Raw genomic sequence first — 17,655 nt, 5'->3', positions numbered from 1 at the left:
AAGCTTGATGTATGTTATGTTGCCCCATTGGAGCATTTGTAGAGGGCTCCAGTCTGGGGTTTTATGTTTTTGAGTTGTGCATGCACAGGTTAAGCTTGGTAAATGAAAGAAAAAGTTTAAAGTTTTATGTATATATTTGATCATGTATGGGATTTAACAGGTATACAGGATGTATGTTAGGCTTGCTACGGGTCCCGGCGGTCTTATGCCGATCTGGATCCTAGCGCCGGTAGCGGTCCGGTTTCCGGGTCGTTACAAATGCTCAGATTATGTGCAAGACCTATGTCGAAAGTATATGTGGAATTCATGCCCGGATGGCCTTGTGGTCGTTTTATGAATATATTTCTACGGTCCAATGCCCAGATTTTGGCCTGGTGAATGCCTTATGGCCTGGTATGGGATGCCTTGCTATGCGGGACCTATACTTGGATGGCCTTGTGGTCGTTTTATGAATGTATTTTCGCAGTCCAATGTCCAGATTTTGGTTGGCGAATTCCTTGTGGCCTAGCATGAGATGCCTTGATATGCGAAACTCATGTTTGGATGGCCTTGCTGCCGTTTTATGAATGTGTTTTTGCGGTCCAACGCATAGATTTTGGCCTGGCGAATGCCTTATGGCCTTTGTTCTTGTCTCCACGCTTTCATCCGTCCAACATTTCTTACCTTCCTATTAAAAAAGAAACTTGAAGAATACATCCTAATTTTATAACCTTTCCATAAATTACAAAAATTTTTCTAAAAATAAAATAAAAGATTTGATCGTCCAACTTGACCGTTTTTAAGACTCGGAATTTGACTAAGGAGCTGGACATCTGTGATATTCTCCTTATTGGCACCCCCTATTAACGCTCGATCCTCTTGCAAAAACATGAGTAACCCCCACAGGTTCACTGTCATGGGTGGTTTTAAGAATTATTACCTCGTACTCGGGTCTCCTATCTCTTCTACTCTTTTTGATAAACTTTTAAAGTGCACTACTACTTATTAACCTCTCAATCTCGTCTTTGCTAGCACTCCTCCGTTGTATATCTATGGACTTCATGAAAATGGCAGTACCTGATCCTGTATCATTTCTCAGCTTCCTTAGGGTTGAATTTAAGAGGCCACCTGATCTTCTTGTCATTTTTCCTAATCCACATTAGAATATGTGTTTGTGAGTCATTCAATGGGGTGTAATTCTTATACTTACTTTGGTCGTCCCCGCATCTGGAGACTAGGTAACTTTTATGTTCTCCCTTATATCCTTGCTTCTTCAGCTTTTGGTCTTGTTTTTAGCTCGTTCTTTTATCCTCTTCTTGTCCTCCTTGATACCTTGGAGCAATCCGTACTATCTTCTAACCGACATCCTTCAGAGCATCGTCTGATGACTCCTCTCCCTTGAACTTGTCCTTCCTTTTGGACCGCATCTAAATTGCCTCTGTTCGAGTCCTTGAGGTATCAACAGAGACTTCCTCCTTTCCTCTGGGAGCTATGAGAGACGCTTCTTCCTGAACTTTGTATTACTAAAAAATAACCTGCAACCTTATGACGTATTGGAGTATTTGCTCAATACTCAGATTGTTGGGATCTGCTTTACTGGCCTTGTCCACTACCAGGAGTTGAAGAAATGATAGCATCCACGCCGGTAGAAAACTTAGCAATAGTTCATGCATTGTCTGCCATTTAGAAAGAAGGGAGATATTTTTTTTTTTCTAAGAGAAAAGAAATAAGAGACCGGTTTTAATCCAAATAAACTGAAAGGATTCAATGGATTTTCCGGCAACGGAACCAAATGATGTTGTTGAACTTAAATTGATAATGTGGCCAGAACGCAGCTGTGCTGTAATTGGCTAGAACCTGTAAGAAAAAGAACGTCAGGTGGTGGGTGCATACAATAGCCACTCTGACGCTCAAGTCAGTATTCTGGAGGATAAGGCGAAAATAGAACTTGAGAGTATTTGTGTTAGAGAATAGCATATTTTTGCCTTTATGATCCATTTCCTTCTCTACTGTAAGAAAATAGAGATAAATATAGTATTTTCTGATAATTCGTAATGATATGGCCAGCTTATTGGTAATAGATTTTCACCGGCTAATTGGTCGGAAATCTTGTGATCGCAGACGTAAAGGGAATCTGCTGGATGTGTAACGGTAATTTTCTTATAGAGACTCGTTCTGAAGTTGAGAGACCAAGTCTATCCAATCTGAGACCTATCTGTCCTTTCTACGAATGGAACACGTATTGGTTTATTAAATTCTTATCACATAGACTTATTTTATGGTGATAATTTATTGTTTATTTTGAGCAAAACTAATATTTAAATGTGTTATTCTAATAATCACATATTAAAAATTCTAAATTTTATGTATATTTTAAATTTTAAAATTTTTATTAATTTTACATTAATTTAAATAATAAAGTGATCTCATCTCAAAGATTTTAATCTTGTTTAGATTATGTATATTTTAAACTTTAAAATTTTTGTTGATTTTAAATTAATTTAAATATTAAAATTATTATCCGCTTTGAAAATAGAATTAATTATAAAAACTAAATAATCTAATTAATTTTAAATTATTTAAATAATAAAATTATTATTTATTTTATAAAATAATTAAATAACAGATAATATTATTATTTTCCTCTTCTCCTTTAATAATCGTATAAATTATAAATAGTCACGATAAAAGTACATATATCATAATTTTAACTCATATCAACGATGAAAATATAATTTTATTTAAATTGAAAAAGAATAGTAATTTAAATTGAAAAAGAAAATAAACATTATTACATTACATGACTGTTCAATACTATTCATTACATCATATTCTTTCTCATGTTCACTTACTAACTATTACATACAGACAACCTTCCTACTCTAGCTGACTTCCCGGACTGTCTCGAACCTGCAAACCTGGGGGTTAAGGGAATGGGGTGAGCTAAAAAGCCCAGTGAGCAGAACCATAAAACATTATCATAAATCATGCTTTCATGGAATGCATCATAACACATACAATTCACATCAAGGATGGACTTGTCACCAACAATCCTCTCAATCCAATGTGCCCGACCCTCGACGGAGCTCCGCAGGACTTCTATAATCATCACATAATGCCAAGACACGTGGACATGGGCAGCTCTGGACTTTCATTAAGCATCATACATAAATAGATGCTAGGATGCGTGGACATGGGCAGCCTTGGACTTTCATTAAACATCAGACATATTGTGAGCTAAGGGTTCATCCAAAATCCATCCACATCAGACATATTAGACATGACCCGAAAATCGGATCGCTACCGGCGCTAGGATCCAGATCGACTTAAGGTCGCCGGGACCCGTAGCAAGCCTAACATACATCCTGTATACCTGTTAAATCCCATACATGATCATACATATACATAGAACAATAAATTTTTTCTTTCCTTTACCAAGCTTAACCTGTGCATACTCATCATCATAAACATAAACCTTACACTGGAGCCCTCATCAAATGCTCCAATGGGGCAACATAACATACATTAAGCTTGGTTTACATAAAGCATCATTAACACATTACATAGATCATGTATATAAAAAGGGATTAACCATACATACTAGGGTCAAGCACAACTCTAAACCTCAATAAACATCATTACATTACATAACTGTTCAATATTATTCATTACATCATATTCTTTCTCATGTCCTGGACTTTCATTAATCATCATACATAAATAGATGCCAGGACGCGTGGACATGGGCAGCCTTGGACTTTCATTAAACATTAGACATATTGAGAGCTAAGGGTTCATCCAAAATCCATCCACATCAACAGCAATTTATGCAATGTATCATATTCGTGAATTCTAATGCAACACAACCTAATATATACATGGCATTCATGATGCATAAAACATGCTAAAAACTTTCATTATTTTAAACATAGTTCAGTTCTACTCACCTCTGGCTGACTCTGATCTACTCTGTAGCAGCTGACTCACTGCTGGGCTCCTCGGTTCCTCGGGTCCGATCCTACATAGGTGGACTCAAATGAGGTGCCAAACATAGACTAACATGACTCTAAACAACTCCCCAAATACTCCCTAAAACACCCTAAAACATTCATGCAAAACAGGCAAAGGAAGGTTGGACAGGGCACCTTCGACGACCGAACCCTCCTCCAGATCCGAAAGTCATGCACCTTCGGCGGCACCTTCGGCGGTCGAAAGTTCTCTCCAGATCCAAAACTCATGCATGTTCGGCGGCAGGTTCGGCGGCCGAAACTGCCCTCCAGAGCCGAAAGTCCAACTTTCGGGGGCAAGGTTCGGTAGCCAAAAGCTTGCCTCCACAGGCAGGTTCGGCGGCCGAAAGTGCCTTCGGCTGCTGAACCTGAGTTCTCCCAAAGTGGCAGAACTCAGCCATTCAATGCACATTGCCTCCCAAACTTTTCCAATCATGCATTTAGCTATTCTACAACATGCATACACATTCAAACAAACATTTAGGAGAAATCTAGCTCCTTGGGTCTCCAAGCTCCACAACTTGATCTTAGTTCCAAAAACTTCAAAAACCAAGTAAACACTTGTTAAAACTTGAAAGATTTGAGGAAAATCGTCAAAACCAACCATGGAAGGGCATGGACTCACCTCTGGCCAGAAATAGGGAGGAAAACTCGCCCATTTTCGGCCATGGGGCTTCTTATAGGTGGCTGGCCAGGCCACCTTCGGAAGCCGAAGATGATTCCAAAACTCATGCAAGTTCGGCGGCCGAACCTGAATTTTCCCTCTATGGTCTTTTTCATTCAAAACTCAATTTCTTTCTTACTTAAAATCATAAAATACCTAAAAACATATTAGAAAAACATATTCTTACCCTTCTAGAGCGTCCCGACATCCGAGATTCCTCCGGACGGTAGGAATTCCGATGCCGGAGTCTAGCCGAGTATTATAGTAAGAGAAAGACCAGAAGCCCATTCTACGCCACTGGCATGATGGAATGTCATGTTATGTTATTGTTATATTATGAGAAAGACCAGAGGCCCATGCTACGCCCTGGCACTATTGGAATGTGTGAGGACTATTGGTGACAAGTTCATCCTTGATATGAATTGTTTGTGATGTGATGCATTTCATGGAAGCATGATTTATTAAATGGTTTTTATTATTGCTATACTCATTGGGCTCTAGTAGCTCACCCCTTTCCTTAACCCCCAGGTTTGCAGGGCCAGAGATAGCATGGGATAGCTACAGGAGAAAAGTTTATGTAATAGTGGTAGTAGACATGTATTGTAAAAATGATGTATAGTCATGTAATGTATATTGATGATAGAATTGTGCTTGGCCCTAGAGTGGGTAGATCCCTTTTATTCATGATCTGTATATTATTATGTTTTATAATGATATATGATGAGAACCAAGCTTAATATATGAAATGATGACCCAACTAGAGCATTTGATGAGGGCTCTAGTATGAGGTTTTATATTTACAGAGATAGTGTGCATGCACATGTTAAGCTTGGTAAATGTAAAGTTTCAAATTTTTATGAAAACTGTTGATCATGTATGGGATTTACCAGGTTTACAGAATGCATAGTAGGCTTGCTACGGGTTCCGGCGACCTTAAGTCGATCTGAATCCTAGCGCCGGTAGCGGTTCGGTCACCGGGTCGTTACAGTTGGCCATTTAGAAAGAAGGGAGAAATTTTTTTTTTAAGAGAAAAGAAATAAGAGACCGGCTTTAATCCAAATAAACTGAAAGGATTCAATGGATTTTCCGGCAACGGAATCAAATGATGTTGAACTTAGATTGATAATGTGGCCAGAACGCAACTGTGCTGTGATTGGCTAGAACTTGTAAGAAATAGAACGTGAGGTGGTGGGTGCCTACAGCAGCCACTCTAACGCTCAAGTCAGTATACTAGAGGATAGGGCGAAAATAGAACTTGAGAGTATTTGTGTTAGAGAATAGCATATTTTTGCCTCTATGATCCATTCCCTTCTATACTGTAAGAAGATAGAGATAAATATAGTATTTTCTGATAATTCATAATGAATATGGCCAGTTTATTGATAAGGGATTTGCACCGGCTAATTGATCGAAAATTCTATTCGCAGACGTAAAGGAAATCTGCTGGATGTCTAACGGTAACTTTCTTATAGAAACTCGCTCTGAAATTGAGAAGGCGAGTCTGTCCAACTTGAGACCTATCTATCATGAAGCATCATGTTTTTCTTTCTACGAATGAAACACGTATTGATTTATTAGATTGTTATCACATAGTCTTATTTTATATAACTTATTATTTATTTTGAGCGAAACTCATATTTAAATGTATTATTTTAATAATCACATTTTAAAAATTCTAAACTTTATGTATATTTTAAATTTTAAAGTTTTTATTAATTTTAAATTAATTTAAATAATAAAGTCATCTCATCTCAAAGATTTTAATCTTGTTTAGATTATGTATATTTTAAACTTTAAAATTTTTGTTTATTTTAAATTAATTTAAATATTAAAATTATTATCCGCTTTAAAATTAGAATTAATTATAAAAACTAAATAATCTAATTAATTTTAAATTATTTAAATAATAAAATTATTATTTATCTGATAAAATAATTAAATAACAGATAATATTATTATTTTCCTCTTCTCCTTTAATAATGGTATAAATTATAAATAGTCACGATAAAAGTACATATATGATAATTTTAACTCATATCAACGATGAAAATATAATTTTATTTAAATTGAAAAAGAATAGTAATTTTTTTAAGAAAGAAAGTATAAAGTTAAATAGGGAAAGTGAGAAAAAGAAAAAAGGAAAAAACAAAAGGGAAGAGTCAAGTCAAGGATAAAAAAGAAGAAAGTCTTAACTCTCAGGAAGCAGTTTCCAATAAGATGAAATTCCTTCTAAGCGAAGTCGCTTCCTCTAGCCCATACCCTTCATCGACTATATAGACAATAAACACGGTTGATTTCGCTTGATTGAATTAGTTAACAAGAGACCCTATCAATTGAATATTCCATATAATGGCAAATGAGAACGTCTCTGATCTCGATTTTGTTGATGAGTTCTACTTCTCTGCGCTCCTCGATAACGAAGAGCAACACGAAGTCTTTCCAGTTTCGGACGCCAAATACGCTGAGGAGCTGCAATTCCAGGAGGCTCTAATGGGTTGTGTGATCATTTCACAGATGGAGAAGAATAACCCATCATCGGTTTTGATGATTGAAGCAGCCCCAGAGCCAAATAACCTTGAAGCTGGTCAGTCCTCCTGCAGTTTCTGCGATATTTGTGTGGAAAGAAAAGAAAGGAACCAAATGTTCACAACTGATAGCTGTGTTCACTCTTACTGCTCCGATTGTATAAGCAAACATGTGGCTACAAAGATTCAGGACAGCATTACAATCGTTACTTGTCCTGGGGTGGATTGTAAGGCAGTGCTTGAACTGGAAACTTGCAGGGTAAAACTCAACAAGGGAGTGATTGATCTTTGGGAGGAGGCGCTATGCGAGGAGCTATTCAGCGGTTCGCAGAGATTTTACTGCCCATTTAAGGACTGCTCGGCCATGCTGATGGTTGATAACGGAGGTGAAGCTATTAGGGAAGCTGAGTGCCCCTTCTGCCATAGATTGTTTTGTGCTCGATGTTATGTCCCTTGGCATTCTGGGGTTGTGTGTGAGGAGTACCAGAGGCTGAATGAGCACGAGAGAGGAAGAGAAGATTTGATGGTGATGGAACTTGCTAGAGACAACAAATGGACTAGATGTCCTCGCTGCAAATTCTTCGTGGAAAGAACAGCAGGTTGCCCGCATATGACTTGCAGGTCAGTATTATATTATATTATATTCTCGCCAACATTGTGTATTTGCACCATTGCTCAGTGAATTTTTGTGGGTGAGAAAGCACATACACGAGTAATTTCTCGTATATGAGGGTGATTCTTCATTCGTTAATTAGGGTTATGTGGGATATATCCATACAATTGATTTCGGTAATATTCTATCATGAGGGATCTGAACATTTTGATATCAACTTTAGATTTTACTTACCAATAAATCTAAAGGTTCTACCTTGACATGAACTAAGGCTTCATTTTAAATTTTGAAAAATGCTTGATGCAAATAATATGCTTTGGCTCTCGTAGTCTGTGATGTGAGGTTATGAATTTGAAACTTGATAGTGCAATCAACAGACAAAAAAGTGATTATATGAATAGGGAATGTTGCCATGTCTTAGCTTGAAATGCTTGCAAAGTAGAGGCCAACTAGCTAGAGAAATGGGCATTCTAAAAATAAGCATATAAGTTGGGAGATATTTATGATTCCTTTCTAGCCATGTTAATCTTACTTCGTGATCATATGAAACTGCAGGTGTAGTTTCCAGTTTTGCTATGGATGTGGAGTGGAGTGGACACCAAGTCATGGTGGTTGCCAGAGAAACTAGTTTGGCTGGAGAAAGCGTGAGAGTGGTATGAGTTTACAATAACAATAGGTATAATACAAGAGACTACTAAGAAGTTGCTTCCTTGATGGAGAGAGTTTTTTGTCAAGAAAGGATTGAAGCATATGACTGTTTTTGAATGATTAGAAAAATGCAAAATTGCATTATATGACCTTTAAGGCTCTATTTTATCTGTGTTTTGAAAGTTTATGGCTCAGAAGTCAGAAGAGTGAGCTGTTTGCCTACTAGGATTTGTTCGTGCATGTTTACATTATGATTGAGTGTCCATTTATATTTAATTCTAATGTTCTAATGTGATGCATGTGATCAAGATTTTGATTTTTATTGTAAGACACTTGAGGCAGTTTTCTTTTGATGGGCATTTAGATCATTGCACGTTAAAACAAGCATAAATTTTTATAGGTTATGATATAGAGAGAGTTCTCCTTAGGATCTTGGAGAAATTGAACAGGAGAAAGTGGTAATGAGAGTAAAAAGAAGATTTATATAGGTTATGATATAGAGAGAGTTCTCCTCCATATGATCTTGGAGAATTTGAACAGGAGAAAGTGGTAATGAGAGTAAATAGAGGATTATATCTAGGGATGGCAAGGGATTGATATTTTCGTGTACTCAATTCGACCGAATCCCAATAAAATGGATTTGAATAGTTATAATAGGTTTTAGAATGAGTTTGTACTTAAAAAATAATATTTGTTGCAGGTTTAGATTTTATATATAGGATATTCACTGCTCGAATTTTTTTATATAAATAATTAATTTAATATAAAAATATATTTTATAATAATATTTATAAATTTTTGTATATATTTTTATTTAAAAATTAAAATTTAAACACTTTTAGAAATATTAAATTTTTTTAAATGAAAATTATTAATAAAAAATATTTTTTTATAAATTATTAATTAAAATATATAAGACTAAATAAAATTTAATTTTATTCGAATAATAATAATTAGATTTGGGATGAATTCCGATAATTTAAATTAATAGTTCATATTCGAATAATTTAATTTTCACAGATGCTCGGCGATTCGATCAGGGCTCTGCAAATGAGAATGATAGAGTGGCTTTAGTGAAAAATGATCCTAATAGAATCGAAAATTAACCACTATACATATATTTTATTTATTCCAACGATGGCAAAGTTGATATTTAGAGAACAAATTATAAACTTAAATAAAAATTACTCTTTTAATTTTTATTAAAAATTTAGAGACTAAATATAATAATTTATTGAAAACAAACTCATATCCAATCTATTTCCACTTGAAAATTAAAATTTGTTGCTCCTGCCAGTCCCTCCATGGGTCCTTTACTTCTGCTCAAACTAAACTTTCTGAATTTAGTTAATTGTTTTCCCTATTCTATCATCATTAACAAAGTTTTTTTTTAACCTTTGTTTGATATAAATCATTTTATAAGAAAAACATTGAAATGGATTTTTTTCTTGCAAAATTAAATATGATTTCAATTTGTTTCAAAATCAAAATTTTAAATTGAAAAAAAATTCATTCTAAATAAGAGAATTATTAAAAAAAAATAATTAAATTAAATTTTTATAAAATTTTTAATTCTAAATACACAGTAAGTAATCTTATGCATAATTTTGATAATTTTATAAATAATTTGATAAAAGCATAAAAAGATGGTTCAGCCTCCGTCCGGTCTATGGTTGAAAGAAATAATTATCGAAATCTGATAATATGTTAAATTTAAAGCATAAGAATTACAACAGATTAAATAAATTAATTAATAAGATTTATTCTTCTGGTAAAAATAAAAAACAGTTTAATTAATATTTTTCATCAATTCTCATGAAAGAAATTATTTTTTTAATTTAAAAATTTTTATTTTAAAAAAATTAAAATTATAAAATACGATAAATTCTTTCAAATAAAATGAAATATATTAAATAAATGGAATATGTTTATGTCTTGCAGCAAGTGAGAAGCTTTTATGGAGGTTTTTTCTACTATAGAATGCTTAAGAATTTAAAATCTGTGTGTTTAATAATAATTATTTTTTCCCATCATAATCTAATTTAAAGTTTATGGAAATTTTATTCAAATTTTCAAAATTACAAAAGATTGATGTATTTTTCTCTAATAGATTCTTTTAATTCATTATCTGATTTGATTCAAAATTCAAACTTTTTTGTAGTGTTTTTTGATAATCTAATTTAAAGTTTATGGGAATTTTATTCAAATTTTCAAAATTACAAAGATTTTTTTTTAATAGATTTTTTTAAAATCATTTTTTGGTTTGATTCAATATTATAATTATAATTAAATTTCAAAAGTATTACCACCAAATCTCAATTATTATTTATACTCATTGATGTAAAAATAAAATCGTGAAAGATTTTGATGATTGGGAATAAGTTAAATTAATTTTTCAATAATAGTTAATAAACAAGTTGAAAATTAGTTAAAATCCGGTTTCAAAATTAGATAAAGATTTTAATAATCTTTAGGAATTTATCATTTGTTCCAATATTATAATTATTAAGAAAAACCACTGAAAAGGGGAAAGTTAGATAAATAGGATAAGATAGGATTTGGGCTTAAATATTAATGTATATTTTTGTTAAGAATCTTCATTTATTTTTTATTTTATTATTTTATTGTCAAATTTAAAATACTAAAATTTAGTAAACATCATAGGTTAGTTTAAATACTTGTATGAAAATAATTATAATATTTAATAATTAATTTATAAAAGTATATTAAGTAATTGACCAATTAATTAAAAAAATTTCATGTTTGCGTATATTTATATTTTAATTTTAATTTAATTAGTTAAATTTTTATATTTTAATATAATTTTAATTAATATATAAATTTTTAAATTAATAATTTATGTCATAATTTTGATAATTTAATTGGTATATCATATATTATTATTATTATTATTATTATTATTATTATTATTATTTTAATTAATCAATTAACTAAAAAGAACTAACATTTTAAATTTTAGATAAATTAGTTTAAGGTTTATATTTGAATGTAATTTTAATTAATTTTAAAATTAAAATTAAAAATAAATAATTTAATTATTAAATATGCCGTTAAAAATTTTTAATCATAATAAATTTTATTTTATAGTAATAATTATCAGTATTTTATAATAAATATATTATTTAATTTAAAATAGCAGTATATATAAAATAATTAAAAATAATATATTATTAAAATTTTTATAATTATTAATATAAAATAAAATCTATCTATTACATATTTAAAAATTAAATTGTGATTGTTTATAGAATTAAATATATAGGTTAATTATAATTAAGTATGAGTTAATATTATTTTTATATATGAAATTAGTTTATATTTAAAAAATAAAAAAAATATTATATTTATCATTTTATATGAAATCTTATATTTTAATTTTTAAATATTGAGTAAAATTATAAAAATATAAATGTTGAATCAACTAATTCAAAATTTAAATATTTAAATTAAAATGCAAAATAAAATAAAAGGAAAATTATTTTTTAGTCCCTGAAGTATAGCGTAATAACGGATTCATTCCTCTATTTTTAGAACTCAACACTTTCATCCCTGAAGTTTAATTCCGTCAAAATTTAAGGTCCCTCGGTTAAAAATTTCTGTTGAATCAATGATTTTCACCTGGTCAAAGGAAAGAGAATAAATATAATTCAAAAATACCCTTATCAATAATAAAATAAAATAAAAACTATTTAGTCCCTATAGTATGGAAAAACTCGCTACTTAGTCCCTCAATTTTGAAAAATATATTAAAATATCCCTAACATTTTAAAAAGTCTACTAGTTAGTTCCTCTATTAATTTTATCACTAAATATTTTACTATTTAGTCCCTATAGTTTAGAAAAAAAATTAATTAGTCTCTCAAATTATTAAAAAATTTACTAATTAGTCACTGCATATCATGGAAATTTTAGATTTTTTTTATAATACTTAACGACTAAAATTAACGGAATGACTAACTAGTAAATTTTTTAAAATATCAGAGACATTTTAATAAATTTTTAAAATGGCGAGCAGTGATCGATGACGAACATCATCACAAAAAATATTTATATTGAGTTTTAACTTTTTATTTTTAATAATTTAAATTTTATATATTTTAATTTTTATTATTTTTGCTGAATTTGAATCTTAAATTTATTAAAATTTTTATTTATTTATGGAGATTGAATTTGAGATTTTCTTCCTTGAATTTTGACAAAATTAAACTTTAGAGACTAAAATATTGAATTCAAAAAAATAGAGGGACAAATATGTTAATTATGTAATATCTTAGAGACAAAAATGTATTTTTTTCTTCAATTCTTTGAGAGAGGGACCTATAAATTTGTAGAAATTAAATTTCAGGGACTAAAGTATTGGGTTCTAGAAAGGGTAATTCGGTCATTTTTCCTATCACTAACGGCATTTTTGACGGAGGGACCTCTAATTTTGACGGAATTAAACTTCAGGGATGAAAGCGTTGAGTTCTAAAAATAGAGGGACGAATATGTTAATTATAGTATACCTCAGGGACTAAAAAGTAATTTTTCCTAAAATAAATGTAAAATAAAGTAAATATTAAGCCTTTTTAATCATTTAATAATTAGTTTATATATAAATAATAATAATAATATAAATAGACTAAAATTATATTAAAACATAAAAATTAAATTAATTAAATTAAAATAAAAAATTAAATTAAAATATAAATACGTTGGATCTTTTGAATTAATTCAACTAAGTAATTATAACTAAAGGTGCTATCTTCTTAACAAAATAGCAACTTATAACTACATTGATGAGAAAAACTTTATTATTTATTTTTATATTATAAAAAAATTTATTAATTTTAAAAATATATATTAAAATATTTTAAATATTTTAAAAAATTATACTAATTAATTTTTTAAATTTAATCTTTAAATATTTAAAAAAATTAAGATATCCTCAATATAAAATAATTAATTAATATATTTTTCATAAATATAAAAAATTAACTAATAAACTTTTTTAAATTATAAAAATTAAATAATAAAATATATTAATAGTTAAAATTAATGTATACTATTTAAATTATTAAAAATATTTAAATTAATTTTTAAATTAAAAAATTAATTAAAAAATTTCTGAATAATATGATGACTAAATAATAACTTTCAATTAATAATATAAAGAATAAGTTATATATTTTGTTAAAATTAAAGAATTAATATTTTATTTATTCAATCTAAAATTATTTTTAATTACTATATTAATATTTATCCAATCTAAAATTTTTTAATTATTTTATTAAAGAGACAAATTTACCAAATAATGAAAACCCAACCGAAGATGGACCCCTCCACTATCTGTGTACGTTAGTTTTTGTTCACAAGAAGCAGAGCACACAGTTCACTCCGTGGCGCCAAATACGACCAAAAACCAAAACTCACCCATTAAAACCAGCAACGACAATAACAGCCACACCATCCAAATGGCTTTATTCAACGTTCCCTCTTCTTCTCTCTTCAAACCCCAAACTTTCTTCTCGAGAATCCCCTCAATTTCCTCTCACAACAGAATCTCACCACTTCCATTCACTCTGTCCTGCTCAACTTCAAAATCTTCGTCTCCTGATGTCAATGATGAGAATACTGACAAGAAGAGGCCAAACCGGAGACTCTCCGAGCAGTCTTCCTGGGAGGCCAAGGATGCGGAGGGGAGAGACTATCTCTACCGGCTGGGAAAAGAGGCTGATAACATGAACATCGCCGTCGGAGCCAGGGATGGAATCATTGATCCTCTCTTCGCCGGAAATTTTCTAGGCCGAGACTGTAATATTGCTTTTTTGTTTCTAATTTCTTATAGTATTTTCGCTTCTCTTTTTTCTGATTTTCTTTATTTGATTTTCGTAAAACTCTTTTATACTTAATTGCAGCGGATATTGTGTTTGATTACCGTCAGAAAGTAACGAGGTCTTTTGAGTACCTTCAAGGCGATTATTATATAGCTCCTGTGTTCTTGGTAACTTCTGCTACCTGCTAATACTCAATTACATCTAAAGTTTGAAATATTATGATATTGTTGGTATGTTCATGCTAGATTTTTCAATAATTTTCTCCCGCTTGGCTTCATGCCTGCAAAACCGTAGTAGAAATACTTTACTCTAATTGATGTGGTGTATCCTATTTATGAGCTATGAATTGCGTTCTATTTCCTGTATGTCCTTTGCTTCTTTTTATACTTATCTATGGATCATGACCTTGGATATTCATGGTGTTCAAATTTTGTGCTTTGTTTTTGACAGGATAAAGTTGGTAAGTTGTGGGTTTGGCCAAAGGTGAAGAAACTATGATGAATTATGTTGCAGTAAGAAAAGTTGGTAGAAATGAAATCATCATCCTCTCACCTTGGTGTCCTATTTGCATGTTTATTTTTTAATTATAGTTCTTTCTTTATTTTTGGTTTGCTATTTGTTTAATAAGGCACTAAGTGGTTATTGGATATCATTTCTAGGTCCTTTTCAGCCTTTACTTTGCTAAGCATTCTTCTTATGACTATATATAATATACTTGTCTGTAACAGTGTATATTTGTTAAAGCATATGTGAAGATATTAAGTTTAATCCAAGGCATTTTCGTGCATGTTATTTGAAGCTTTTCCCTGTTGCAATCTATTTTACGATCTTTTGTGTAATTAGACTGAGAAGTGGAATGACTTTGTTTTTATGCTAGTCGTAAGTTCAAAAGCTATTAGCTGTTTCCATCCTGAATCATTTCCCTCTATTTGAGCCAATCTTCTTCTTGAATAGGGCAGTACTCAAGTCTTAAGCAATTTTTGTTTTGTGACTTGTTTGCAATTGTACTTTTTTTAAAATATATTAGTGTCTATATTGCAGATTTGTGACATCTTAGATTCTGTATTTAGTATTTCATATTTAATCTATGCTTGGTGCAATTACTTTTATACACACGTCGGTAACATAGTTGATGTCTTGTGCGATCAGAAAAATAACTTGTGTAATCAGAACAATAACTAACACTGCTGGCCTAAGCAGATGTACTTTCTGAGTTCTGACAATATTTTTTTACATTAGCCTTCAGTTTTAGTTTGTAATTGACATTCTTGTTCCTTCAGTGTTAGTTTGCAATTAGCATTCTTGTGTCATTTTTCTGGTAATTTTTTTTTTTTTTGTCATTTCATGAAAGATTAAAATTTTCCATCATTTTTTGATAACAATCATCAATTTGCAAGGGCTCCCTTTGGCTAGTTTGTCTTCATTACATGCTGAAGGTTGCTGTCATATAGGTCTACTTTTTCCTTGGGATTCTTTAGTGGAATAGAATGTAACTTAGTTTTCTCAATCTTTGGCAGAGAAGGAAATTGCTTCACCATTTACCTGCAGTTGATATAATTATGTATCTGCAACTGTACACATAATTATTGATTAATTGAGCTTAATCATACAAGCATTATTTGACAGGTATAGGATAGGTTTCTTCCTGGAAAAATATAATTCATTTCCTTTACTTGTCTTTAGATGGCTAGAAACTCCATGCAATCTGCATATGCTGGCATTATTAGAAACTTAGGAGCACCATAAGATGGATATAGTCAAAGGGCAGATAAACTAGACTTGCCAACTGATAAAATTTAGCTGCATCCATAGCATTATATAATAATGTGACTATAGTGACATAAAATTTGCATGATTTGAACAAAATGGATTGCAAATTTATGTTGCTGACCACTGGTTTCTGTCAGATCTTTAGGGAAAGGATCCTGGTTTCATTTAATATAACCATATAACACTTTTAATATGCAACAGATGAATTTATGACCCCTCTTGTGTTTTATGGCAAATGAATACTTGTTAATCTTTTACTTTATGCCTTATTGGATTTCGTTGTATATAGCTTCTAACAGTCTTATTTACATGTTCTGCTCTTTTTTGCAGTATGTTTCATTGTGAAGAACTACATAGCTCATCTTCTCAATACTAAAGTTCCACTGATCCTAGGTATTGATTTAGAATATTGCATTGTCAACATTGAGATGTGCTGGTTAGAGTTGGTTCACAATTACCTGTCATCTTTTATTTTTCCTTTTTTCCCTTCCATTTTACTCCTGCTTTAAAGTAGCGTACAACTGTATCCTTAAAAGATATGTTTAGTTTACGACAACGTGTGGTTTTCATTCCCACATGCATTTTCTAACCATTTAATAATTTCAAGCATCACTTGTATGTGTGTCTATTAGTGTTGTGATCCTAATATAGGCTATTTTACTCTTTAAATATATTTGCTTCACATTCTTCTACATGAGTAGGATGACAAATCAAATGTTATATGGTTACAATATCAATTTATCTCTTACAGGTATTTGGGGAGGAAAAGGACAGGGAAAATCATTTCAGACGGAACTTATTTTTCAAGCCATGGGTATTGAACCTGTAATTATGTCTGCAGGAGAATTAGAATCAGAAAGGGCTGGTAAGATGGCTTTATAGCATTCACCTAACGAATAAAATTTTTCAGTTTTCAGTTTTTTCTATGTAAAAAATGTGAAATAAGTCTCATATGTAATGTGTTTGTTCCCTTTACAGGAGAACCAGGAAAACTGATTCGTGAACGCTATAGAACAGCTTCTCAAGTGGTCCAGAACCAAGTTAGAAGCTTTACTATTCTCACTGTTGGTATATGTATGTCTAGGTCATGAAGTTAATAGTGTTTTATATGTGATTTATCCTACAATACTTTCATTTTCGTTTTTACATCTTAATGTGCTGTCCTTGTGAATCTTCTTGTCTTAAATGAAATTATACATTAACACTGGAACTCCTCAAAATGAAAATAGCAACAAATAATACTCCAAATTGAAAGGTTTACTTTTCATATTGATCCACCAATAAAGATTTCTTTCCTTTAAATTGATGAGCTGCTTTAAGTCATTTATCTGATTTTGCCAGTTTCCTGTAACTGATGCAGGGCAAGATGAGCTGTTTGATGATCAATGATATTGATGCTGGCCTTGGTAGATTTGGTAAGTTAAAGCTAAACTACATTTGGAATAGGGAATTTGAACTGAATGATATAATTGCCCAGTTTTAGCATTCTTGGCCATTAATTTCATTGCAATTTAATGTTTGTTCTATGTTGCATTGTGTTTTTAGCTTCAAAGTTCTCATCTTGCAGTAACTGGCACATTTTTAATTTCTCTCTATTTCATTCTTTTATTGT

General features: G+C 31.1%; 2 protein-coding genes across 7 annotated transcripts in view; both read left to right on the top strand.

Annotated features, from left to right (window-relative positions):
* Positions 1 to 6,858: 6,858 nt before the first annotated feature.
* LOC110626270 (probable E3 ubiquitin-protein ligase RNF217) lies at positions 6,859 to 8,764 on the top strand. The gene is made up of 2 exons (XM_021772075.2): positions 6,859 to 7,796; positions 8,344 to 8,764. Exons 1-2 carry the CDS (start codon positions 7,000 to 7,002, stop codon positions 8,414 to 8,416), a joined length of 870 nt encoding a protein of 289 aa, XP_021627767.1. The 5' UTR covers positions 6,859 to 6,999; the 3' UTR covers positions 8,417 to 8,764.
* Positions 8,765 to 13,847: 5,083 nt separating this feature from the next.
* Positions 13,848 to 17,655, top strand: part of LOC110626571 (ribulose bisphosphate carboxylase/oxygenase activase, chloroplastic) — a 28,581-nt gene continuing 24,773 nt past the window's right edge. For 3 of the 6 annotated variants that reach the window (XR_006352463.1, XM_043961597.1, XM_043961599.1), the window contains exons 1-7: positions 13,850 to 14,250; positions 14,355 to 14,440; positions 14,724 to 14,733; positions 16,374 to 16,436; positions 16,795 to 16,908; positions 17,022 to 17,083; positions 17,404 to 17,458. Coding sequence is in view for 4 of the 6 variants with exons in the window: in XM_043961597.1 (XP_043817532.1) it covers positions 13,911 to 14,250; positions 14,355 to 14,440; positions 14,724 to 14,733; positions 16,374 to 16,436; positions 16,795 to 16,908; positions 17,022 to 17,083; positions 17,404 to 17,458 (730 nt within the window). In the remaining 2 variants the exon portion in view is untranslated. Of the gene's footprint in view, positions 14,251 to 14,354; positions 14,441 to 14,723; positions 14,734 to 16,373; positions 16,437 to 16,794; positions 16,909 to 17,021; positions 17,084 to 17,403; positions 17,459 to 17,655 lie in introns of all 6 variants that reach the window. The other 3 variants (XM_043961598.1, XR_006352462.1, XM_021772558.2) reach the window with 3 other exon arrangements.

Source organism: Manihot esculenta, chromosome 11, assembly GCF_001659605.2.
Source record: "Manihot esculenta cultivar AM560-2 chromosome 11, M.esculenta_v8, whole genome shotgun sequence".
NCBI lineage: Eukaryota > Viridiplantae > Streptophyta > Magnoliopsida > Malpighiales > Euphorbiaceae > Manihot > Manihot esculenta.
This window is presented reverse-complemented; position numbering and strand designations above follow the sequence as displayed.